Below are 27,485 nucleotides of genomic sequence, written 5' to 3' on the forward strand. Positions count from 1 at the left end.
AGACAAAAAAAAAGGCTCAGATACTGACTTGTATCCCCTACCCATAATGACTGTCTGCAAATGCTTTAAAAGTGGTAAAACAGCAGACACAGGCAGTCTCCGAACTGTATTGTTTATGGTCACCTCATCTCCACGATCAATGACATTCTGAAGGATGCGCAGGTCTTTGCTGTGCAAACCCTGGAATTGAAAGATTTAGAGTCATATCAACAAGTAATATCCAAAATAATAAAAAACCTAGGGAGAACAAATATCCATGTCTATCACAATCATATAACTAGGGGACCACTCTATAAGGACTCATGTAGCTTGAAGCCTATGCTACTAAGAGTAGCAGGGAGGTTACTGTCATTGTTTACGATCTTCTATTTTCTGTTTTATCTAAACTAGATATTTTTTCTTTTGCACTAGTGTAAAATCACATGAATACATACCTTCTAGAATTGTACATTGTTGTCTGATGAATACACAGTACTTTAAGAATGAAAAGCTGGTACTGTCAAAACAGTCTGGATATATGGATACGATGACAGAGGAGAGGATGACTAAGAGTGTAAACATGTTGGACATGGGGGGATCAGTGAAATGGAAGAAACCATGGAGGATGGTTAGAGATAAAAAGGCTTCGAGTATTTTGGGCTGAACATGCAGTAAGGTGGGAGAAGTGCAATGGACAGAGCGAACTGGAGTGACATCAATGGGATGAACCAAGGGATATAAAGCAGTAAGGGAAAACAATGAAGAGATTTGTAGGGCTTAGTTGTGAATATGGGACTCCGTTTTTTGTTGCATTATACAAGACATGTAGAGAATGGATGTGAGTGAATGAGGCCATTCCTATGTCTATTCCTAGAGCCACCTCATTACGTGGGAAATGGTGAACAAGTATAAAAGAAAGGAAGAACATGTGCTATATCCTAAATTAGGTAGAAGTAGTAGGAAGGAACATTAGGTAGGAGCCTCTGCAAACACTGTGCTAGAGTTGCCCTCTGCCAGTGGCCGGTTAAAGGTGAGGAACTGAAGGCGAAGAAGAGGCACTGGAGTTCACTGGTTATGGAGACTACTGCCATGGCCAACCCCTTGAGGGCGTTCCAGCAGGTAACAAGCATCAGAGGTATAGACTGAGATGAATATGTATGTATAGACATAATCAAGTTGGTAACCACAAGGATATGGAGGGATGAAATGAAAAAGATTTGGAGTGATTGGGGCTTGAACACACAGAAGAGTGAGAGGCTAGCATAAGACAGTGATGTGGTATACAGGGGGTAACATGTGGATGGACTGAAAGAGGGTATGTGAAGCAGCTGGGGTAAACCATGGAAAGGTCTGCGGAATGTGGTTGTGGAATTGGGGCTCTGATTTTGGTGCACTGCACGTGACAGCTAGAGAATGGCTATGAGTGAATGTGACCTTTCTTTGTTCCTAGCATTACTTTGCTAGTGAGGGAAACGGTGTACAAGTATGAAAAAAAAATTATGTACACATTTCCATAACTTTTAACTCCTATCTATATCTCTGACACCCATTCCCTCCGGGAACTCCCACTAAGGGGTGGCTGAAGCAAAAGTCCCCACTTATCCCAGTCCTTACATGCCTCCTTCGCATACACCATTCCATGCATTCTTCCTGCATTTCTCCCTCCAAAATTCCTCCACTCTCTTTGCACATGTTACAGGTGGTCTTCCACTCACACCAACAACCTTTAATTGTACTATCACATACACATCCTGTAAACTCCTAGTGTTGCATTCTTTCCACATGCCCAAAACAAATCAAACTATTATGTTTCACATTCTACCACTCCACAATTCATTCCCTTTGCATTTCTTGCTGTACTACATCTCTCATACACCCTTTCATTTCTTTCTTCATTCCATCTAGTCATACTACATGCTTTTATCAAATAGCTCATTTCCACAGCCTGGGTTCTTGACCTCAGTGCCATATTCCATGTCCATGTTTCAGCTGCATATACAAGGGTTGGGAGGAGTATGCTGTCCCGTTAATCCTCTCTTCACTTCTATAATGACACCTCTATTCTATTAAGGGATCCAGTGACTCTTATACCCTGTACTGCTCTCTTCCTTATCTCTCCTTCCATATCACCAAGCTTACCCAAGACAGCTCCCAGATACTTAAATTCCCTCACTTCTTTCAATCTTTCACCCCCCCATATCCAGAGCACAATTTAGTACACTTTCTTCTTTCATTCTATATGGTTTTACAAAATCTATACTTTCACTCTATATGATTTTACAAAATCTATACTTTCACTCTAAATTCCCTCACTTCTTTCAATCTTTCACCCCTCCATATCCAGAGCACAATTTAGTACACTTTCTTCTTTCACTCTATATGGTTTTACAAAATCTATACTTTCACTCAATATGGTTTTACAAAATCTACACTTTCACTCTATTTCCTTTTAAACACCATCAATTTACTTTTACTTACATTTACCTTCAAATTCCTTGGTCTACACACATCATAAAACGAACACTTTTAAAGGTAAAATCAAATATGCACATACAAAAACCTCTTGTGGGAATTAATTATGCATAGCTGTGGTCCCTAATCATGTAGGCTGGCAAAATGAAGATATGCCTGATTCCCTTGGAGTACATTGGTTACCTTTTTATGCTAAATGGTTTGTAATATACACAAAATGCATACATATTACCTGAAGCAGCAGATGTACAAGATTATTAGCCATGGGAGGATGTGTACCAGATTGAACTGTGGTTTTATCTAATGCTAATGCATTGAGTCTTTCCTCCATTGGCAACAATGCTACTCCATCTTCGTCACCTCGTTTTCTTTTGGTTTCACTTCCCTGAAAGAAGATGTACATCATCAAAATATGGGAATACTATATATACATACTATGATTCATTACGATGCAAAATTCATGTAACATTTGATACAAAATTCTTGGCTGACAAAAACTAAGAATATGGTGTGAAACATGAAATTAGTAAAGATTATGAGTCAAAAGTAATATAATTCCAGTTCATATGTTTTTGAAGAACTTCAAGGAGGTGTGTATAAAATGTTAATAAATTAATTGAGTGCAGTCAACTCAATAATATTGCCCCATTTTAAGTAAACCTGGCCTCCACTTAGCAACAGGTTTATTTTCATGGAAAACCATAACTTCTAATGGTCCATACAACACCCCTGGGACTAGCATATTACCAAACATCTTTGCCCACACTGACAGTGACCTCTCTTTTCATACATTCCTCAGTGCACCCTGGATGCCTGCCCCTTAGCCACCCTATGGCTCATTTCTACTCCCATGGCTCCATTTACTGTCATTTTCTCTCAAAGGTATCTAAAACACTGCACTTCTTCCAAGTTCTCTCTGCTTAAACTCACAATCCAAATAACTTGTCTCTACTGCTTGCTTTAATTCACATTTACACTCACCTTTCTCCTTTCATACACACTCCTAAGCTCAGAAACCAGCTTCTGCAGCTTCTCACCCAAATCTGTCACCAGCACTGGTCATACTCAAAAAGCACCTAATTTACCTTCCACCCTCAGCACTGAAAACCTGCCTCTCTCCCTAAAACCCGTGCACTCACCTCCCTCTTCACAAACTGATTAATAACACACAATATACCATGTATATATAAATTTTCATACAGTATTCATGAGTACATTCCTGTGCTTCCTTCGCAGCAGAAAAATAATGTACTATCCTCCTTGGTATTTTGATAGTCACGGGCCAGTTATGTTGAAAAAATATAGGTGAAAGGATGTGAAACAATATCTGGGTTGCCACTAACTACTTCCTAACACCCCTACTTTTAAAAGCACTAGACTGCATACAGTACAAACACAGACAGTCAACTACCGGAGGAGTACAGTACTGTATACAACAAATTAACAGTCTTTGGGTTACATATCATGTAAATCAACTAAATAAAGTGCATGGTAAGTTGTTCTTACACTAAGTCGTTGCATGTTTACCCTACATTAGGATCTAGGCATGAAAAATTTTGCCCAGAAATGTTACCTTCTGGTAAAGTTGACTTCAGTTTCTTTTTTAACATTTTGGAGAGCAAGGGTCCACAATATGAAGCTTTTTGAATATATACTATTTGTGAAAAAATTAATTAAATAATGAATATCTGAAAAAAATTAATTCAACTTTCAAAAAGCACATGAGGTTAGTGTTCCTGACATTCATGCACCGCCCAGGATTGAGTGCATAGGTTCAAACCCTGGTTGCAGCAGTAGGTCCACAGTCAACCCAGCTGCACAGCCACCCCTAGGGGTTGTTCGATAAGATAAGTACCTGGCTCAGGCTAGGATATATACATATATATATATATATATCCCTGGGGATAGGGGAGAAAGAATACTTCCCACGTATTCCCTGCGTGTCGTAGAAGGCGACTAAAAGGGAAGGGAGCGGGGGGCTGGAAATCCTCCCCTCTCGTTTTTTTTTTTTTTTTTCAAAAAAGAAGGAACAGAGAAGAGGGCCAGGTGAGGATATTCCCTCAGAGGCCCAGTCCTCTGTTCTTGATGCTACCTCGCTATCGCAGGAAATGGCGAATAGTATAAAAAAAAAAAAAAAAAAAAAAAAAATATATATATATATAGCATTAATGGGACGGCCTTGGTTAGGGCCTCAGCTGCCTGTGGTGACTCAGCTATAAACAAGAAAAAACAACCTCAATGATCATTAAGAAAAGCTATAACAGACGAAAGCAATGCTATCTCCCTTACTGTTTACTAAATAGACATACAAGAACAGTCCTGGATGTTCTGGTAAGAATTCATAATACAGCACTGGTGGCTGATTCGGGTGAGAAACTGCAGAAGCTGGTGACTGAATTTGGTAAAGTGTGTGAAAGAAGAATGCTGAGAGTAAATGTGAATAAGAGCAAGGTTATTAAGTACAGTAGGGTTGAGGGACAAGTCAATTGGGAGGTAAGTTTGAATGGAGAAAAACTGGAGGAAGTGAAGTGTTTTGGCAGCGTATGGAACCATGGAAGCGGAAGTGAATCATAGGGTGGGGGAGGGGACAAAAGTTCTGGGAGCATTGAAGAATGTGTGGAAGTCGAAGATGTTATCTCGGAAAGCAAAAATGGGTATGTTTGAAGGAATAGTGGTTCCAACAATATTATATGGTTGCGAGGCGTGGGCAATAGATACTGTTGTGCGTAGAAGGGTGGATGTGCTGGAAATGAGATGTTTGAGGACAATATGTGGTGTGAGGTGGTTTGATCAAGTAAGTAATGAAAGGGTAAGAGAGATGTGCGGTAATAATAAGTGTTGTGAAGAGAGCAGAAGAGGGTGTTTGGAAATGGTTTGGTCACATAGAGAGAATGAGTGAGGAGAGATTGACAAAGAGGGTATATGCGTCAGAGGTCGAGGGAACAAGGAGAAGTGGGAGACCAAATTGGAGGTAGAAAGATGGAGTGAAAAAGATTTTGAGTGATCGGGGCCTGAACATACAGGAGGGTGAAAGGCGTGCAAGAAGTAGAGTGAATTGGAATGATGTGGTATCCTGGGGTCAACATGCTGTCAATGGATTGAACCATGGCGTGTGAAGCGTCTGGGGTAAACCATGGAAGGCTTTGTGGGGCCTGGATGTGGAAAGGGAGCTGTGGTTTCAGTGCATTATACATGACAGCTAGAGACTGAGTGTGAACGAATGTGGCCTTTGTTGTCTTTTCCTAACGCTACCTCGCACACATGAGGGGGAGGGGGTTTTCATTTCATGTGTGGTGGGGTGGCGACGGGAATGAATAAGGGCAGACAGTATGAATTATGTACATGTGTATATATGTATATGCCTGTGTGTGTATATATATGTATACATTGAGATGTATAGGTATGTATATGTGCTATGTGTGGATGTGTATGTACATACATGTGTATGTGGGTGGGTTGGGCCATTCTTTCGTTTGTTTCCTTGTGCTACCTCGCTAAATGCGGGAGACAGCAACAAAGTATAATAAATAAATAAATAACCATAATACAATGTAATATTGAAAAAGAATTTCTGTAATATTCATTTATGGAAAATTAATCTAGTATATATATAGGAGTCAGCCCTGGGCCATGCGTGACAGCATACCAGACTCGCAAAATTACACTTGGACAATGTGTGGTGGCATTCTAAGCTTGCAAGTTAACCTTGATTACATGTATGTACATATCAGAATGCATGTCTATTAATGATACCTGAATATAAAATCAATATTTTCTCCTAAACAAATTTACACAAACTAAGGTCTCATATTTCTATATTAGAGTCGAGACAAACATCCCAAAATGCAAGCATCATTTAGAGTTTACACCTAAGTTCTTCCCATTCACCACAGCTCTCACTTCACCTACAGTTTTCCTCCACAACTCCAATTCTTTTCTGCTTCATGACTCCATGTCACCAATTCTTCTTTTCTCTACTTCATGAACCCACATCCCCAATTCTTTTTCAATGGATGAGTACAATATACACTACCCTTCCCTTGCTCATTATCACTTCCAAATATCTAAACTCATCAACTAATGTACGCTTCTCCATTCAGATTGATATTACACTGTGACTGACCATCTCATGTTCTTTGATAAGACTATACTCCCAATGATACAGCCTTGCCAAGGGTAAATTTTCATTCACAGTGTAATCTCATGCAGGTGAAGTCTGGTAATACCAATGAGGAATCATCCCACCTAACTAATAACTAATCTCAATCCATAAACTTAAACTTATGGTAACATTATAATGCCTTAGTTAAGTTCACCACTATTTTCTTTCAAAACATTATCATTACATCTTAAAAAGCAACTGATTAAAAAGTGATGAAAATCAGATATTCAAAAACAGTACAGTATATACCAGGAACCTGGATTGATGGATCCAAAATACCTCGAAAGAAAAGCATCCGGTCCATCAGTATTTCCTAACTAGAAAGCTATTACTGTACTACCAGCATTTACAGGACAGAAAAGAAATAAATGAACTATGGACGTCAAATTATACATAAAGTAATCAAAATTGGCAACTCACGGAAGCAATAACAAGATGGTTAGACTCTACCATAGTTACATCCTTCGTTAGTTTAGGTGTAACTGTCTTAAGCAGAGCGGTTTCCTTCCTTGTAACTTCATTAGATGGGCCTGTCCGGATTATTTCTGTGTCTCCTGATATTTCACTAATGCACTGTATAAAGATAAAGGAAATTAAATTATCACACTAAAACAGGTAATATGGATATATATTCATTTATATCATACTATTCTCCCTAACCCTCTCACTTTGCACACCACCTCGACCAAAACACCCTATATCTGCCACTCTATCATCAAACACATTCAACAAACCTTCAAAATACTCACTCCATCTCCTTCTCACATCACCACTACTTGTTATCACCTCCCCATTAGCCCCTTCACTGAAGTTCCCATTTGTTCCCTTATGTTATGCACTTTATTTACCTCCTTCCAAAACATCTTTTTATTCTCCCTAAAATCTAATGATACTCTCTCACCCAAACTCTCATTTGCCCTCTTTTTCACCTCTTGCACCTTTCTCTTGATCTCCTGCCTCTTTCTTTTATACATCTCCCACTCATGTGCATTATTTCCCTGCAAAAATCGTCCAAATGCCTCTCTCTTCTCTTTCACTGATAATCTTACTTCTTCATCCCACCACTCACTACCCTTTCTAATCAACCCACCTCCCACGCTTCTCATGCCACAAGAATCTTTTGCGCAAGCCATCACTGCTTCCCTAAATACATCCCATTCCTCCCCCACAACCCTTACCTTCTTTGTTCTCACCTTTTTCCATTCTGTACTCAGTCTCTCCTGGTACTTCCTCACACATGTCTCCTTCCCAAGCTCACTTACTCTCACTACTCTCTTCACCCCAACATTCTCTATTCTTTTCTGAAAACCCCTACAAATCTTCACCTTTGCCTCCACAAGATAATAATCAGACATCCCCCCAGTTGCACCTCTCAGCACATTAACGCGCCTATCAATTAACACCTAATCCAATAACACTCTCTGGCCATCTCTCCTACTTACATATGTAAACTTATGTATATCTCTCTTTTTAAACCATGTATTCCTAATCACCAGCACTTTTTCAGCACATAAATCTACAAGCTCTTCACCATTTCCATTTACAACACTGAACACCCCATGTACACCAATTATTCCCTCAACTGCCATATTACTCACCTTTATATTCAAATCACCCATCAATATAACCCGGTCTCGTGCATCAAAACTACTAACACACTCACTCAGCTGCTCCCAAAACACTTGTCTCTCATGATCTTTCTTCTCATGCCCATGTGCATATGCACCAATAATCACCCATCTCTCTCCATCCACTTTCAGTTTTACCCATATCAATCTAGAGTTTACTTTCTTACACTCTATCACATACTCCCACCACTCCTGTTTCAGGAGTAGTGCTACTCCTTCCCTTGCTCTTGTCCTCTCACTAACCCCTGACTTTACTCCCCAGACATTCCCAAACCATTCTTCCCCTTTACCCTTGAGCTTCGTTTCACTCGGAGCCAAAACATCCAGGTTCCTTTCCTCAAACATACTACCTATCTCTCCTTTTTTCTCATCTTGGTTAAATCCACACACATTTAGACACCCCATCCCAATCTGAGCCTTCGAGGAGGATGAGCACTCTCCGCGTGACTTCTTCTTCTGTTTCCCCTTTTAGAAAGTTAAAATACGAGGGGAGGGTTTCCAGCCCCCCACTCCCGTCCCCTTTAGTCGCCTTCTACGACACGTGTGTATATATGTATGTGTCTGTGTGTGTATATATATGTATACGTTGAGATGTATAGGTATGTATATGCGCGTGTGTGGATGTGTATGTATATACATGTGTATGTGGGAGGGTTGAGCCATTCTTTCGTCTGTTTCCTTGCGCTACCTCGCTAATGCGGGAGACAGCGACAAAGCAAAATAAATAAATATATAAAATATGTTTAATTATACTTTGTCGCTGTCTCCTGCGTTAGTGAGGTAGCGCAAGGAAACAGACGAAAGAATGGCACAACCCACCCACATACACGTCCACACATGCACATATACATATATACACATGGACATAATTCATACTGTCTGCCCTTATTCATTCCCGTCCCCACCCTGCCACACATGAAATGCCAGCCCCCCCCCCGTGCGTGAGGTAGTGCTAGCTGTCATGTATAATGCACTGAAAACACAGCTCCCTTTCCACATCCAGGCAGCACAAAACTTTCCATGGTTTACCCCAGACGCTTCACATACCCTGGTTCAATCCATTGACAGCACGTCGACCCCGGTATACCACATTGTTCCAATTCACTCTATTCCTTGCAAACCTTTCACCCTCCTGCATGTTCAGGTCCCAATTACTCAAAATATTTTTCACTCTTATCTTTCCACCTCCAATTTGGTCTTCCACTTCTCTTCATTCCCTCCACCTCTGACACACATATCCTCTTGGTCAATCTTTCCTCACTCATTCTCTCCATGTGACCAAACCATTTCAAAACACCCTCTTCTGCTCTCTCCACAACACTCTTTTTATTACCACACACCTCTCTTACCCTTTCATTACTTACTCAATCCAACCACCTCACACCACATATTGTCGTCAAAAGTCTCATTTCTAGCACATCCACCCTCCTCCGCACAACTCTATCCATAGCCCATACCTCGCAACCATATAACATTGTTTGAACCACTATTCCTTCAAATACACCCATTTTTGCTTTCCAAGATAACATTCTCACCTTCCACACATTTTTCAAAGCTCCCAGAACTTTTGCCCCCTCCCCCACCCTATGAATCACTTCTGCTTCCATGGTTCCACCCGCCGCCAAATCCACTCCCAGATATGTAAAACACTTCACTTACTCCAGTCTTTCTCCATTCAAACTTACCTCCCATTTGACTTGGCCCTCAACCCTACTGTACCTAATAACCTTGTTCTTATTCACATTTACTCTCAGTTTTCTTCTTTACACATTTTACCAAACTCAGTCACCAGCTTCTGCAGTTTCTCACATGAATGAGCCACCAGTGCTGTATCATCAGTGAACAACAACTGACTTGCCTCCCAAGCTCTCTCATCCACAACAGACTGCATACTTGCCTCTTTCCAAAACTCTTGCATTCATCTCCCTAACAACCCAATCCATACACAAATTAAACAACCATGGAGACATCATGCACCCCTGCACAAACCAACATTCACTGAGAACCAATGAATTTCCTCTCTTCCTACAAGTACACATGCCTTACATCCTCGATAAAAACTTTTCACTGCTTCTAACAACTTACCTCCCACATCATATATTCTTAATACCTTCCACAGAGCATCTCTATTAACTCTATCATTTGCCTTCTCCAGATCCATGAATGCTACAAACAAATCCATTTGTTTTTCTAAGTATTTTTCACGTATATTCTTCAAAGCAAACACCTGTTCAACACATCCTCTACCACTTCTGAAACCACACTGCTCTTCACCAATCTGATGCTCTGTACATACCTTCACCCTCTCGATCAATACCCTCCCATATAATTTCCCAGGAATACCCTACAAAGTTATACCTCTATAATTTGAGCACTCACTTTTATCCCCTTTGCCTTTGTAAACTGGCACTATGGAAGCATTCCACTAATCCTCAGGCACCTCACCATGAGTCATACATACATTAAATAACCTTACCAACCAGTCAACAACATAGTCACCCCCATTTTTAATAAATTCCACTGCAATACAATCCAAACCCGCTGCCTTGACGGCTTTCATCTTCCGCAAAGCTTTTACTATCTCTTCTCTGTTTACCAAATCATTCTCCCTAACCCTCTCACTTTGCACACCATCTCAATCAAATCACCCTATATCTGCCACACTATCATCAAACACTTTCAAGAAACCTTCAAAATACTCACTCCATCTCCTTCTCACATCACCACTACTTGTTATCACCTCCCCATTAGCCCCCTTCACTGATGTTCCCATTTGTTCCCTTGTGCTATGCACTTTATTTACCTCCTTCCAAAAATATATTTTTATTCTTCCTAAAATTTAATGATACTCTCTCACCCCAACTCTCATTTGCCCTCTTTTTTACCTCTTGCACCTTTCTCTTGACCTCCTGCCTCATCTTTTATACATCACTCTGTCATCTGCATTATTTCCCTGCAAAAATCGTCCAAATGCCTCTCTCTTCTCTTTGACTAATAATCTTACCTCTCCATCCCACCACTCACTACCCTTTCTAATACGCCCACCTCCCACGCTTCTCATGCCACAAGCATCTTTTGCGCAAGCCATCACTGCTTCCCTAAATACATCCCATTCCTCCCCCACTCCCCTTATGTCCTTTGTTCTCACCTTTTTCCATTCTGTACTCAGTCTCACCTGGTACTTTCTCATACAAGTCTCCTTCCCAAGCTCACTTGCTCTCACCACTCTCGTCAACCCAACATTCTCTCTTCTTTTCTGAAAACCTTTACAAATCTTCACCTTTGCCTCCACAAGATAATGATCAGACATCCCTCCAGTTGCACCTCTCAGCACATTAACATCCAAAAGTCTCTCTTTCACGTGCCTATCAATTAACACGTAATCCAATAACACTCTCTGGCCATCTCTCCTACTTACATACGTATACTTATGTATATCTCTTTTTAAACCAGGTACTCCCAATCACCAGTCCTTTTTCAGCACATAAATCTACAAGCTCTTCACCATTTCCATTTACAACACTGAACACCCCATGTACACCAATTATTCCCTCAACTGCCACATTACTCACCTTTACATTCAAATCACCCATCAATATAACCCGGTCTCAAGCATCAAAACAACTAACACACTCACTCAGCTGCTCCCAAAACACTTCCCACTCATGATCTTTCTTCTCAAGCCCATGTGCATATGCACCAATAATCACCCATCTCTCTCCATCCACTTTCAGTTTTACCCATATCAATCTAGAGTTTACTTTTTTACACTCTATCACATACTCCCGCCACTCCTGTTTCAGTAGTAGTGCTACTCCTTCCCTTGCTCTTGTCCTCTCACTAACCCCTGACTTTCCTCCCCAGACATTCCCAAACCACTCTTCCCCTTTACCCTTGAGCTTCGTTTCACTCAGAGCCAAAACATCCAGGTTCCTTTCCTCAAACATACAACCTATCTTTCCTCTTTTCTCATCTTGGTTACATCCACACACATTTAGACACCCCATCCCAATCTGAGCCTTCGAAGAGAATGAGCACTCCCCAAGTGACCCCTTCTGTTTCCCCTTTTAGAAAGTTAAAATACAAGGAAGGGAGGGTTTCTAGCCCCCTGCTCCCTTCCCCTTTAGTCGCCTTCTACGACACGTGAGGAATGCGTGGGAAGTATTCTTTCTCCCCTATCCCCAGGCATTAAATCCCCTATCCCCAGGGATTATATTCACATCTTATTATGCTGTCTCCCACATTAGGGAGGTAGTACAAGGAAACAGACGAAAGAATGGTATTGCGGTGGAATTCATTAAAAAAGAGGGTGACTGTCTTGTTGACTGGTTGGTGAGGATATTCAATGTATGTATGGTTCATAAGTGCCTGAGGACTGGCGAAATGCATGCATAGTGCCATTGTACAAAGGATATGGGGATAAAGGTGAATGTACAAATTACAGGGGTATAAGTTTGTTGAGCAGTGCTGGGAAATTATATGGTAGGGTATTGATTGAGAGGGTGAAGGCATGTACTGAGCATCAGATTGGAGAAGAGCAGTGTGGTTTCGGAAGTGGTAGAGGATGTGTGGATCAGGTGTTCGCTTTGAAGAACGTGTGTGACAAATACTTAGAAAAACAAATGGATTTGTATGTAGCATTTATGGATCTGGAGATGCTCTGTGGAAGGTATCAAGAGTGAATGGTGTGGCAGGTAAGTTGCAAGAAGCAATGAAAAGTTTTTATCGAGGCTGTAAGACATGTGTATGAATAGGAAGAGAGGAAAGTGATTGGTTCCCAGTGAGTGTTGGTTTGTGGGAAGGGTGTGTGATGTCTCCATAGTTGTTGAATTTGTTTATGGATGGGGTTGTTAGGGAGATGAATGCAAGAGTTTTGGAAAGCAGGGCAAGTATGCAGTTTGTCATGGATGAGAGGGCTTGGGAAGTGAGTCAGATGTTTTTTGCTGATGATACAGCACTGATGGTTGATTTGGGCCAGAAACTGCAGAAGTTGGTGACTGAGTTTGGTAATGTGTGTGAAGGAAGAAAGCTGAGAGCAAATGTGAATAAGAGCAAGGTAATTAGGTTCAGTAGGGTTAAGGGACAAGGTAATTAGGAGGTAAGTTTGAATGGAGAAAAACTGGAGGAAGTGAAGTGTTTTAGATATCTGGGAGTGGATTTAGCAGCAGATGGAACCATGGAAGTGGAAGTGAGTCACACAGTGGGGGGAGGGGCTAAGGCTCTGGGAGCAATGAAGAATGTGTGGAAGGCGAGAACGTTATCTCAGAGAGCAAAAATGGGTATGCTTGAAGGAATAGTGGTTCCAACAATGTTATATGGTTGTGAGGCATGGGCTCTAGATAGGGTTGTGTGGAGGAGGGTGGGTGTGTTGGAAATGAAATGCTTGAGGACAATATGTAGTTTGAGGTGGATTGATCGAGTAAGTAATGAAAGGGTTAAGAGAGATAAGATGTGTGGTAATAAAAAAAGAGTGTTTTGAGAGAGCAGAAGAGGGTGGGTTGAAATGGTTTGGTTACGTGGAGAGAATGAGTGAGGAAAGATTGACAAAAAGGATATATGTGTCAGAAGTAGAGGAAACGAAAAGTGGGAGACCAAATTGGAGTTGGAAGGATGGAGTGGAAAAGATTTTGAGCGACTTGGGCCTGAACATACAGGAGGGTGAGAGCCGTACAAGGAATAGAGTCAACTGGAAGGATGTGGTATACTGGGGTCGTCGTGCTGTCAATGGATTAAACCAGTACACGTGAAGAGTCTGGGGTAAAGAATGGAAAGTTTTCTGGAGCCTGGATGTGGAAAGAGAGCTGTGGTTTCGGTACATTACACATGACAGCTAGAGACTGATTGTGAACAAATGTGGCCTTGTTTGCCGTTTCCTAGAGCTATTTCATGTGTGGCAGGGTGGCAACATGAATGGACGAAGGCAGCAAGTATGAAAATGCACACGTCTATGTATGTATATGTCTGTATGTATAGGTACGTACACATTGAAATGTATATGTATGTATATGTGTATGTGGGTGGGTTGGGCCATTCTTTCATCAGTTTCCTTGCACTACCTCGTGAATGCAGGAGATGGTGATTAAGTATAATAAATAAATATTCTATTTGCTTTGTTGCTGTCTCCTGCATTAACGAGGTAGCGCAAGGAAACAGACGAAAGATTGGCCCAACCTACCCAAATACACAAGCATATACATACATGTCCACACACACAAATATACATACCTATACATCTCAACGTATACATATATATACAAACAGACATATACATATATACACATGTACATAATTCATACTGTCTGCCTTTATTCATTCCCATCGCCACCCCGCCACACATGAAATAACAACTCCCTCCCCCACATGTGCATGAGGTAGCGCTAGGAAAAGACAACAAAGGCCACATTTGTTCACACTCACTTTCTAGCTGTCATGTAACAATGCACCGAAACCACAGCTCCCTTTCCACATCCAGGCCCCACAAAACTTTCCATGGTTTACCCCAGATGCTTCACATGCCCTGGTTCAATCCAATGACAGCACGTCAACCCCGCTATACAACATCGTTCCAATTCACTCTGTTCCTTGCATGCTTTTCACCCTCCTGCATGTTCAGGCCCCAATCACTCAAAATATTTTTCACTATCTTTCCACCTCCAATTTGGTCTCCCACTTCTCCTCGTTCCCTCCACCTCTTGACACATATATCCTGTTGGTCAATCTTTCCTCACTCATTCTCTCCATGTGTCCAAACCATTTCAAAACACCCTCTTCTGCTCTCTCAACCACTCTTTATATTACCACACATCTCTCTTACCCTATTACCATTTACTCTATCAAACCACCTTACACCATATTTTGTCCTCAAACATCTCATTTCCAACACATCCACCCTCCTCCACACAACTCTATCTATAGCCGATGCCTCGCAACCACATAACATTGTTGGAACCACTATTCCTTCAAACATACCGATTTTTGCTTTCCAAGATAACGTTCTCGACTTCAACACATTCTTCAACACTCCCAGAACCTTTGCCCCATCCCCCACCCTATGATTCACTTCCACTTCCATGGTTCCATCTGCTGCCAAATCCACTCCCATATAACTAAAACAACTCACTTCCTCCAGTTTTTCTCCATTCAAACTTACCTCCCAGTTGACTTGACCCTCAAACCTACTGTACCTAATAACCTTGCTCTTATTCACATTTACTCTCAGCTTTCTTCTTTCACACACTTTACCAAACTCAGTCATCAGCTTCTGCAGTTTCTCACACGAATCAGAAACCAGCACTGTATCATCAGCGAACAACAACTGACTCACTTCCCAAGCTCTCTCATCCACAACAGACTGCATACTTGCCCCTCTTTCCAAAACTCTTGCATTCACCTCCCTAACAACCCCATCCAGAAACAAATTAAACAACCATGGAGACATCACACACCCCTGCCGCAAACCAACATTTACTGAGAACCAATCACTTCCCTCTCTTCCTACACATAGACATGCCTTACATCATAAATAAAAACTTTTCACTGCTTCTAACAACTTGCCTCCCACATCATACATTCTTAATACCTTCCAAAGAGCATCTCTATCAACTCTTATCATATGCCTTTACCAGATCCATATATTTATTGATTTCTTATTTTGCTTTGTCGCTGTCTCCCGCGTTAGCGAGGTAGCGCAAGGAAACAGACGAAAGAATGGCCCAACCCACCCACATACACATGTATATACATACATGTCCACAAGCGCAAATATACATACCTATACATCTCAATGTACGCATATATATATACACACACAGACATATACATATATACACATGTACATAATTCATACTGTCTGCCTTTATTTATTCCCATCGCCACCTCGCCACACATGGAATAACAACCCCCTCCCCCCTTATGAGTGCGAGGTAGCGCTAGGAAAGGACAACAAAGGCCACATTCGTTCATACTCAGTCTCTAGCTGTCATGTAATAATGCACCGAAACCACAGCTCCCTTTCCACATCCAGGCACCACACAACTTTCCATGGTTTACCCCAGACACTTCACATGCCCTGGTTCAATCCATTGACTGCACGTCGACCCCGGTATACCATATCGTTCCAATTCATTCTATTCCTTGCACGCCTTTCACCCTCCTGCATGTTCAGGCCCCGATCACTCAAAATATTTTTCACTCCATCTTTCCACCTCCAATTTGGTCTCCCACTTCTCCTCGTTCCCTCCACCTCTGACACATATATCCTCTTGGTCAATCTTTCCTCACTCATCATCTCCATGTGACCAAACCATTTCAAAACACCCTCTTCTGCTCTCTCAACCACACTCTTTTTATTTCCACACGTCTCTCATACCCATACATTACTTACTCGATCAAACCACCTCACTCCAAATATTGTCCTCAAACATCTCATTTTCAGCATATCCACCCTCCTGTGCACAACTCTATCCATAGCCACACAGCCATACAACATTGTTGGAACCACAATTCCTTCAAACATACCCATTTTTGCTTTCGGAGATAATGTTCTCGACTTCCACACATTCTTCAACGCTCCCAGAATTTTCACCCCCTCCCCCACCCTATGATTCACTTCCGCTTCCATGGTTCCATCCACAGCCAGATCTACTCCCAGATATCTAAAACACTTTACTTCCTCCAGTTTTTCTCCATTCAAACTTACCTCCCAATTGACTAGACCCTCAACCCTACTGTACATAAAAACCTTGCTCTTATTCATATTTACTCTTAACTTTCTTCTTTCACACACATTACCAAACTCAGTCACCAGCTTCTGCAGTTTCTCACATGAATCAGCCACCAGTGCTGTATCATCAGCGAACAACAACTGACTCACTTCCCAAGCTCTCTCATCCACAACAGACTGCATATTTGCCCCTCTTTCCAAAACTCTAGCATTCACCTCCCTAACAACCCCATCCATAAACAAATTAAACAACCATGGAGACATCACACACCCCTGCCGCAAACCTACATTCACTGAGAACCAATCACTTTCCTCTCTTCCAACATGTACACATGCCTTACATCCTTGATAAAAACTTTTCACTGCTTCTAACAACTTGCCTCCCACACCATATATTCGTAATACCTTCCACAGAGCATCTCTATCAACCCTATCATATGCCTTATCCAGATCCATAAATGCTACAAACAAATCCATTTGCTTTTCTAAGTATTTCTCACATACATTCTTCAAAGCAAACACCTGATCCACACATCCTCTACCACTTCTGAAACCATACTGCTCTTCCCCAATCTGATGCTCTGTACATGCGCCCTCTCAATCAATACCCTCCAATATAGTTTACCAGGAATACTCTACAAACTTATACCTCTGTAATTTGAGCACTCACTCTTATCCCCTTTGCCTTTGTACAATGGCACTATGCAAGCATTCCAGCAATCCTCAGACACCTCACCATGAGTCATACATACATTAAATAACCTTACCAACCAGTCAACAATACAGTCACCCCCTTTTTTGATAAATTCCACTGCAATACCATCCGAACCTGCTGTCTTGCTGGCTTTCATCTTCCGCAAAGCTTTTACTACCTCTTCTCTGTTTACCAAATCATTTTCCCTAACCCTCTCACTTTGCACACCACCTCGACCAAAACACCCTATATCTGCCACTCTATCATCAAACACATTCAACAAACCTTCAAAATACTGACTCCATCTCCTTCTCACATCACCACTACTTGTTATCACCTCCTCATTAGCCCCCTTCACTGAAGTTCCCATTTGCTCTCTTGTCTTATGCACTTTATTTACCTCCTTCCAAAACATCTTTTTATTCTCCCTAAAATTTAATGATACTCTCTCACCCCATCTCTCATTTGCCCTCTTCTTTACCTCTTGCACCTTTCTCTTGACCTCCTGCCTCTTTCTTTTATACCTCTCCCACTCATTTGCATTGTTTCCCTGCAAAAATCATCCAAATGCCTCTCTCTTCTCTTTCACTAATAATCTTACTTCTTCATCCCACCACTCATTACCCTTTCTAATCAACCCACCTCCCACGCTTCTCATTCCACAAGAATCTTTTGCGCAAGCCATCACTGCTTCCCTAAATACATCCCATTCCTCCCCCACTCCCCTTACCTCCTTTGTTCTCACCTTTTTCCATTCTGTACTCAGTCTCTCCTGGTACTTCCTCACACATGTCTCCTTCCCAAGCTCACTTACTCTCACTACTCTCTTCACCCCAACATTCTCTATTCTTTTCTGAAGACCACTACAAATCTTCACCTTCGCCTCCACAAGATAATGATCACACATCCTTCCACTTGCACCTCTCAGCACATTAACATCCAAAAGTCTCTCTTTCGCAAACCTATCAATTAACACCTAATCCAATAATGCTCTCTGGCCATCTCTCCTACTTACTTACATATATATACTTATGTATATCTTGATTTTTAAACCAGGTATTCCCAATCACCAATCCTTTTTCAGCACATAAATCTACAAGCTCTTCACCATTTCCATTTACAACACCGAACACCCAATGTATACCAATTATTCTCTCAACTGCCACATTACTCACCTTTGCATTCAAATCACCCATCACTATAACCCGGTCTCAAGCATCAAAACCACTAACACACTCATTCAGCTGCTTCCAAAACACTTGCCTCTCATGATCTTTCTTCTCATGCCCAGGTGCATATGCACCAATAATCACCCATCTCTCTCCATCAACTTTCAGTTTTACCCATATCAATCTAAAATTTACTTTCTTACACTCTGTCACATACTCCCACAACTCCTGTTTCAGGAGTAGTGCTACTCCTTCCCTTGCTCTTGTCCTCTCACTAACCCCTGACTTTACTCCCAAGACATTCCCAAACCACTCTTCCCCTTTACTCTTGAGCTTCGTTTAACTCAGAGCCAAAATATCCAGCTTCCTTTCCTGAAACATACTACCTATCTCTCCTTTTTTCTCATCTTGGTTACATCCACACACATTTAGACACCCCAATCTGAGCATTCGAGGAGGATGAGCACTCCCCGCGTGACTCCTTCTTCTGTTTCCCCTTTTAGAAAGTTAAAATACAAGGAGGGGAGGGTTTCTGGTCCCCCGCTCCCGTCCACTTTAGTCGCCTTCTACGACACGTGAGGAATGCGTGGGAAGTATTCTTTCTCCCCTATCCCCAGGGATACTAACTCTTCTCTGTTTACCAAATCATTCTCCCAGATCCATAAATGCTACATATAAATCTATTTGCTTTTCAAAGTATTTCTCACATACATTCTTTAAAGTTTTTTTTTTTTTTTTTTTTTTTTTTTTGTCGCTGTCTCCCGCGTTTGCGAGGTAGCGCAAGGAAACAGGCCATTTCTTTCGTCTGTTTCCTTGCGCTACCTCGCAAACGCGGGAGACAGCGACAAAGTATAAAAAAAAAAAAAAAAAAAAAAAAAAAAAAACCATTCTTGAAAGCAAACACCTGATCCACACATCCTCTACCACTTCTGAAACCACACTGCTCTTCCCCAATCCGATGCTCTGTACATGCCCTCACCCTCTCAATCAATACCCTCCCATATAATTTCCCAGGAATAATCTAGAAACTCATACCTCTGTAATTTGAGCACTCACTTTTATTCCCTTTGCTTTAGTAAAATGGCAATATGCAAGCATTCCGCCAATCCTCAGACACCTCACCATGAGTCATACATACATTAAATACCCTTACCAACCAGTCAACAATAGTCACTCCTTTTTTTAATAAATTCCACTGCAATACCATCCAAACCCGCTGCCTTGCTGGCTTTCATCTTCTGCAAAGCTTTTACTACCTCTTCTCTGTTTACCAAATCATTCTCCTTAACCCTCTCACTTTGCACACCACCTCGAGCAAAACACTCTATATCTGCCACTCTATCATCAAACACATTCAACAAACCTTCAAAATACTCACACCATCTTCTTCTCACATCACCACATCACCACTACTTGTTATCACCTCCCCATTAGCCCCCTTCACTGAAGTTCCCATTTGTTCCCTTGTCTTATGCACTTTATTTACTTCCTTCCAAAACATCTTTTCATTCTCCCTAAAATTTAATGATACTCTCTCACCCCAACTCTCATTTGCCTCTTTTTCACCTCTAGCACTTTTCTCTTGACCTCTTGCCTCTTTCTTTTATACATCTCTCAGTCATTTGCATTATTTCCCTGCAAAAGTCGTCCAAATGCCTCTCTCTTCACTTTCACTAACAATGTTACTTCATCCCACCACTCACTACCATTTCTAATCTGCCCACCTCTCACGCTTCTCATGCCACAAGCATCTTTTGCGCAAGCCATCACTGCTTCCCTAAATGCATCCCATTCCTCCCCCACCCCCCTTAAGTCCTTTGTTCTCACCTTTTTCCATTCTGTACTCTGTCTCTCCTGGTACTTCCTCACACAAGTCTCCTTCCCAAGCTCACTTACTCTCACCACTCTCTTCACCCCAACATTCTCTATTCTTTTCTGAAAACCTATACAAATCTTCACCTTTGCCTCCACAAGATAATGATCACACATCCCTCCACTTGCACCTATCAGTACATTAACATCGAAAAGTCTCTCTCTTGCACGCCTATCAATTAACACATAATCCAATAACATTCTCTGGCCATCTCTCCTACTTACATATTATATTTATGTATATCTCTCTTTTTAAACCAGATATTCCCAATCACCAGTCCTTTTTCAGCACATAAATCTACAAGCTCTTCACCATTTCCATTTCCAACACTGAACACCCCATGTACACCAATTATTCCCTCAACTGCCACATTACTCACCTTTGCATTCAAATCACCCATCACTATAACCCGGTCTCGTGCATCAAAACTACTAACACACTCACTCAGCTGCTCCCAAAACACTTGCCTTTCATGATCTTTCTTCTCATGCCCAGGTGCATATGCACCAATAATCACCCATTTCTCTCCATCCACTTTCATTTTTACCCATATCAATCTAGAGTTTACTTTCTTACACTCTATCACATACTCTCACCACTCCAGGGGATAGGGGAGAAAGAATACTTCCCACGCATTCCTTACGTGTTGTAGAAGGCGACTAAAAGGGACAGGAGTGGGGATCTGGAAACCCTCCCTTCTTTGTATTTTAACTTTCTAAAAGGGGAGACAGAAGGGGTCACGTGGGGAGTGCTCATCCTCCTTGAAGGCTCAGATTGGGGTGTGTAAATGTGTGTGGACGTAACCAAGATCAGAAAAAAAGGAGAGATAGGTAGTATGTTTGACGAAAGGAACCTGGATGTTTTGGCTCTTGAGTGAAATGAAGCTCAAGGGTAAAGGGGAAGAGTGGTTTGGGAATGTCTTGGGAGTAAAGTCAGGGGTTAGTGAGATGATAGGAGCAAGGGAAGGAGTAGCGCTACTCCTGAATAAATAAATACAAATACATATTTTTTCGAGTGATCGGGGCCTGAACATGCAGGAGGGTGAAAGGCGTGCAAGGAATAGAGTGAACTGGAACGATGTGGTATACCGGGGTCGACGTGCTGTCAATGGATTGAACCAGGGCATGTGAAGTGTCTGGTGTAAACCATGGAAAGTTCTGTAGGGCCTGGATGTGGAAAGGGAGCTGTGGTTTCAGTGCATTATTACATGACAGCTAGAGACTGAGTGTGAACGAATGGGGCCTTTGTTATGTTTTCCTAGCGCTACCTCGCACACATGAGGGGGGAGGAGGTTGTTATTTCATGTGTAGTGAGGTGGCGATTGGAATGAATAAAGGCAGACAATGAATTATGTACATGTGTATATATGTATATGTCTGTGTGTGTATATATATGTATACGTTGAGACATAAAGGTATGTATATTTGCGTGAGTGGACATGTATGTATATGCATGTGTATGTGGGTGGGTTGGGCCATTCTGTCGTCCGTTTCCTTGTGCTACCTCGCTAACGTGGGAGACAGCAACAAAGCAAAATAATAATAATGATATTTTTTTCCATACATATTCATCATCTCCTGCATTGCAGAGAAAAGAGGACTGAGCCTTATAGGGAAAACTGATTATATAACCCCAGGATACCTTTTGCACTCTCAGGTACTAATGGTTCAAATGTCATTTTGGGCATGTTTAATGCTGTTTGAGCATCAAGCTTAATGACCCTAAAGTGGCATCTAATCATAAAAAAATCAGCACTTAAGTTATTGAAGCAATTTTTACTTAATAGAGATGAAGGCTAACTATATCATTAAAACTGTCTTTCTAAACTCATCAACTAACAATGTCGGAAATAATGAAAAATCAAATGAATAATATGACTGCTAGAAAACTTTTTTTTTTCTGTCGCTGTCTCCCACGTTTGCGAGGTAGCGCAAGGAAACAGACGAAAGGAATGGCCCAACCCACCCACATACACATGTATATACATACATGTCCACGCACGCAAATATACATACCTATACATCTCAATGTACACATATATATACACACACAGACATAAACATATATACACATGCACACAATTCACTCTGTCTGCCTTTACTCATTCCCATCGCCACCTCGCCACACATGGAATAACAACCCCCTCCCCCCTCATGTGTGCGAGGTAGCGCTAGGAAAAGACAACAAAGGCCCCATTCGTTCACACTCAGTCTCTAGCTGTCATGCAATAATGCCTGAAACCACAGCTCCCTTTCCACATCCAGGCACCACACAACTTTCCATGGTTTACCCCAGACGCTTCACATGCCCTGATTCAATTCATTGACAGCACGTCGACCCCGGTATATCACATCGATCAAATTCACTCTATTCCTTGCCCGCCTTTCACCCTCCTGCATGTTCAGGTCCCGATCACTCAAAATATTTTTCACTCCATCTTTCCACCTCCAATTTGGTCTCCCACTTCTCCTCGTTCCCTCCACCTCCGACACATATATCCTCTTGGTCAATCTTTCCTCACTCATTCTCTCCATGTGCCCAAACCATTTCAAAACACCCTCTTCTGCTCTCTCAACCAAGCTCTTTTTATTTCCACATATCTCTCTTACCCTCACATTACTTACTCGATCAAACCACCTCACACCACACATTTTCCTCAAACATCTCATTTCCAGCACATCCACCCTCCTCCGCAAAACTCTATCCATAGCTCACGCCTCGCAACCATACAACATTGCTGGCACCACTATTCCTTCAAACATACCCATTTTTGCTTTCCGAGATAATGTTCTCGACTTCCACACATTCTTCAAGGCTCCCAGGATTTTCGCCCCCTCCCCCACCCTATGATTCACTTCCGCTTCCATGGTTCCATCCGCTGCCAAATCCACTCCCAGATATCTAAAACACTTTACTTCCTTCAGTTTTTCTCCATTCAAACTTACCTCCCAATTGACTTGACCCTCAACCCTACTGTACCTAATAACCTTGCTCTTATTCACATTTACTCTTAACTTTCTTCTTTCACACACATTACCAAACTCAGTCACTAGCTTCTGCAGTTTCTCACATGGATCAGCCACCAGTGCTGTATCATCAGCGAACAACAACTGACTCACTTCCCAAGCTCTCTCATCCCCAACAGACTTCATACTTGCCCCTCTTTCTAAAACTCTTGCATTCACCTCCCTAACAACCCCATCCATAAACAAATTAAACAACCACAGAGACATCACACACTCCTGTCACAAACCTACATTCACTAAGAACCAATCACTTTCCTCTCTTCCTACACGTACACATGCCTTACATCCTCGATAAAAACTTTTCACTGCTTCTAACAACTTGCCTCCCACACCATATATTCTTAGTACCTTCCACAGAGCATCTCCATCAACTGTCATATGCCTTCTCCAGATCCATAAATGCTACATACAAATCCATTTGCTTTTCTAAGTATTTCTCACATACATTCTTCAAAGCAAACACCTGATCCACACATCCTCTACCACTTCTGAAACCACACTGCTCTTCCCCAATCTGATGCTCTGTACATGCCTTCACCCTCTCAATCAATACCCTCCCATATAATTTACCAGGAATACTCAACAAACTTATACCTCTGTAATTTGAGCACTCACTCTTATCCCCTTTGCCTTTGTAAAATGGCACTATGCATGCATTCCGCCAATCCTCAGGCACCTCACCATGAGTCATACATACATTAAATAACCTTACCAACCAGTCAACAATACAGTCACTCCCTTTTTTAATAAATTCCACTGCAATACCATCCAAACCTGCTGCCCTGCCAGCTTTCATCTTCTGCAAAGCTTTTACTGCCTCTTCTCTGTTTACCAAATCATTTTCCCTAACCCTCTCACTTTGCACACCACTTCGACCAAAACACCCTATATCTGCCACTCTGTCATCAAACACATTCAACAAACCTTCAAAATACTGACTCTCCTTCTCACATCACCACTGCTTGTTATCACCTCCCCATTTGCCCCTTCACTGAAGTTCCCATTTGCTCCCTTGTCTTACGCACTTTATTTACCTCCTTCCAAAACATCTTTTTATTCTCCCTAAAATTTAATGATACTCTCTCACCCCAACTCTCATTTGCCCTCTTTTTCACCTCTTGCACCTTTCTCTTGACCTCCTGTCTCTTTCTTTTATACATATCCCAATCATTTGCATTTTTTCCCTGCAAAAATCATCCAAATGCCTCTCTCTTCTCTTTCACTAATAATCTTACTTCTTCATCCCACCACTCACTACCCTTTCTAATCAACCCACCTCCCACGCTTCTCATGCCACAAACATCTTTTGCGCAAGCCATCACTGCTTCCCTAAATACATCCCATTCCTCCCCCACTCCCTTTACCTCCTTTGTTCTCACCTTTTTCCACTCTGTACTCAGTCTCTCCTGGTACTTCCTCACACAAGTCTCCTTCCCAAGCTCACTTACTCTCACCACCCTCTTCACCCCAACATTCTCTCTTCTTTTCTGAAACCATACGTTACCAAATTAGGCCTTTCATCTGTTCCTGGCATTACCTTGTTAACATGGGAAAAGGTGAACAAGTATGAAAGAACAATGCATTATCATTGGCAATATGTGGTGTCCAAGGTAATCTATGGAAAGGTCAGTTGGGCCTGGTTGTGGATAGTGATCTGTGGTTTCGGTACACTGCACATGACAGGTAGAGAACAGATGTGATGAGATGTGGCCTTTGTTTGTTCCTGGCTCTACCTTGCTGACATGGCAAACTGTTATCAAGTATGAAAAAAAAAATAAGGTATACTACTTACACACATAGTCTGACCCTTGTGCTTAACATTCAATATGTTTTACTCACCAATACATACATATCTCATTTTCTATGATCTTACCCTAATTCATTAACTATACTACTTATATGCATTGCTTGGTCTGAGGACTTATCATCTTATCAACTCACATTCATCACTTTATCTCTCTTTATATCAACTTAAATTCATCACAGAATCTATCTACATCTCTGAAACCTGTTCGCATTTTCTGACAGCACTCTTTAAAAACAACTTACCTAATTCATGAACCCAAGAGTACTGTACCACTAGCAAAATCAGAAGAAATATCAGGGAAAGTTAAGTTTAACATCTCATCTTTTTTTACTTTAAACATTTCTAATGCACTGAACAGAGAAAATACAACAAAGCCAATAACATCTTAAAATGAACATGAAAACAATTTATTCTTTACCTACCATTTTTTCAAATTTGAAGACAGATGAATCGCCATATACAATGATGATACTTGAAGCTATATCATTACAGAAGAAAGATGTGATGATTGGAATACCTGACTTGTCACTATTAATGATTTGCAGCTTTCCTGTCTGTTTGATTGGCTTTTTGTTTGAATTCCTGAAAGAAAATTTTGAAAAAAATAAAAAATATTTATATACTTTTTTTTCAAAAACTGAATATAAATCATTCACACTGAACATTACTTGGTGGTGTCCATGTTCTATGTGAATTCCTGAAAGATTATTTCCATCAAGAAAATCAACATTGTTTAAATATTCTCTGTTGAAAAAAAAGATACAGATAGCTTTTTTTTCATTCACACTCATGTTACTTGTAGGTGGTTTACAAATTAACAAATTTCAAGTCACCTTTCCAGAATTATCATTTGCCCTTTCTAGTTTTCATACTTCGTCAAACATATGCACCACTGCCTTTAATGATGCCAACCTTTCCTTCCATACTTAATGCATGCAGTACCTTAATCCCCTCATGCACCCTGTGACTTACTTCAGCCCCTGTGGTTCCATCTCTTGCCATATCCAATCCCAGATACCTAAAGCATTCTACTTCTGCCAAGTCATCCCCACTTAAACACAAAGCATCCTCTCTCACCATACAACTTCACTTCATTACCTTATCTTTTTTCTAAATGAACTAGTTTTAACTTTCTTCTCTGACACTCTCCCTAACTTTTTTAACTTTCTCTGACACTCTCCCAAACTATCTCAAAATACATATATAGGTCACTCCATTATGTACAAGGGATGCATTCTAGAACTAAAAATGTGTACAGCAAAGACACAGAGAGAGAGAACCTATGAATTTTTAAAGTTCCTCATTTTCACTCCTGCCATACAAAAAATGTATGTAAGCATACATGCCTTCACCCTCTCAATCAATACCCTCCCATATAATTTACCAGGACTACTCAACAAACTTGTACCCCGGTAATTTCAGCACTCACTTTTATTCCCTTTGCCTTTGTACAATGGCATTATGCAAGCATTCCTCCAATCCTCAGGCACCTTACCATGAGTCATACATACATTCAATAACCAACAATACAGTCACCCCCTTTTTTAATAAATTCCATTGCAATACCATCCAAACCTGCTGCCTTGCCGGCTTTCATCTTCTGCAAAGCTTTTACTACCTCTTCTCTGTTTACCAAATCATTCTCCCTAACCCTCTCAATTTGCACATCACCTCGGCCAAAACACCCTATATCTGCCACTCTATCATCAAACACATTCAACAAACCTTCAAAATACTCACTCCATCTCCTTCTCCCATCACCACTACTTGTTATAACCTCCCCTTTAGCCCCCTTCACTGATGTTCCCATTTGTTCCCTTGTCTTAAACACTTTATTAACCTCCTTCCAAAACATCTTTTTTTATTTATTTTTTTTCTTACTATTCGCCATTTCCCGTGTTAGCGAGGTAGCGTTAAGAACAGAGGACTGGGCCTTAGAAGGAATATCCTCAC

At 41.3% G+C, this 27,485-nt stretch overlaps 1 protein-coding gene across 6 annotated transcripts in view; it reads right to left on the reverse strand.

The window, feature by feature from the left end:
- LOC139746799 (WD repeat-containing protein 43) overlaps nucleotides 1-27,485 on the reverse strand; it is a 60,509-nt gene that overhangs the window by 11,791 nt on the left and 21,233 nt on the right. For all 6 annotated transcript variants that reach the window (XM_071658359.1, XM_071658356.1, XM_071658357.1 and 3 more), the window contains 4 exons: nucleotides 25,955-26,114; nucleotides 7,034-7,186; nucleotides 2,684-2,836; nucleotides 29-180 (listed from right to left, as the gene is read on the reverse strand). In XM_071658359.1, the coding sequence (XP_071514460.1) occupies nucleotides 29-180; nucleotides 2,684-2,836; nucleotides 7,034-7,186; nucleotides 25,955-26,114 (618 nt within the window). The remainder of the gene's footprint in view (nucleotides 1-28; nucleotides 181-2,683; nucleotides 2,837-7,033; nucleotides 7,187-25,954; nucleotides 26,115-27,485) is intronic.

Source organism: Panulirus ornatus, chromosome 66, assembly GCF_036320965.1.
Source record: "Panulirus ornatus isolate Po-2019 chromosome 66, ASM3632096v1, whole genome shotgun sequence".
Lineage (NCBI taxonomy): Eukaryota > Metazoa > Arthropoda > Malacostraca > Decapoda > Palinuridae > Panulirus > Panulirus ornatus.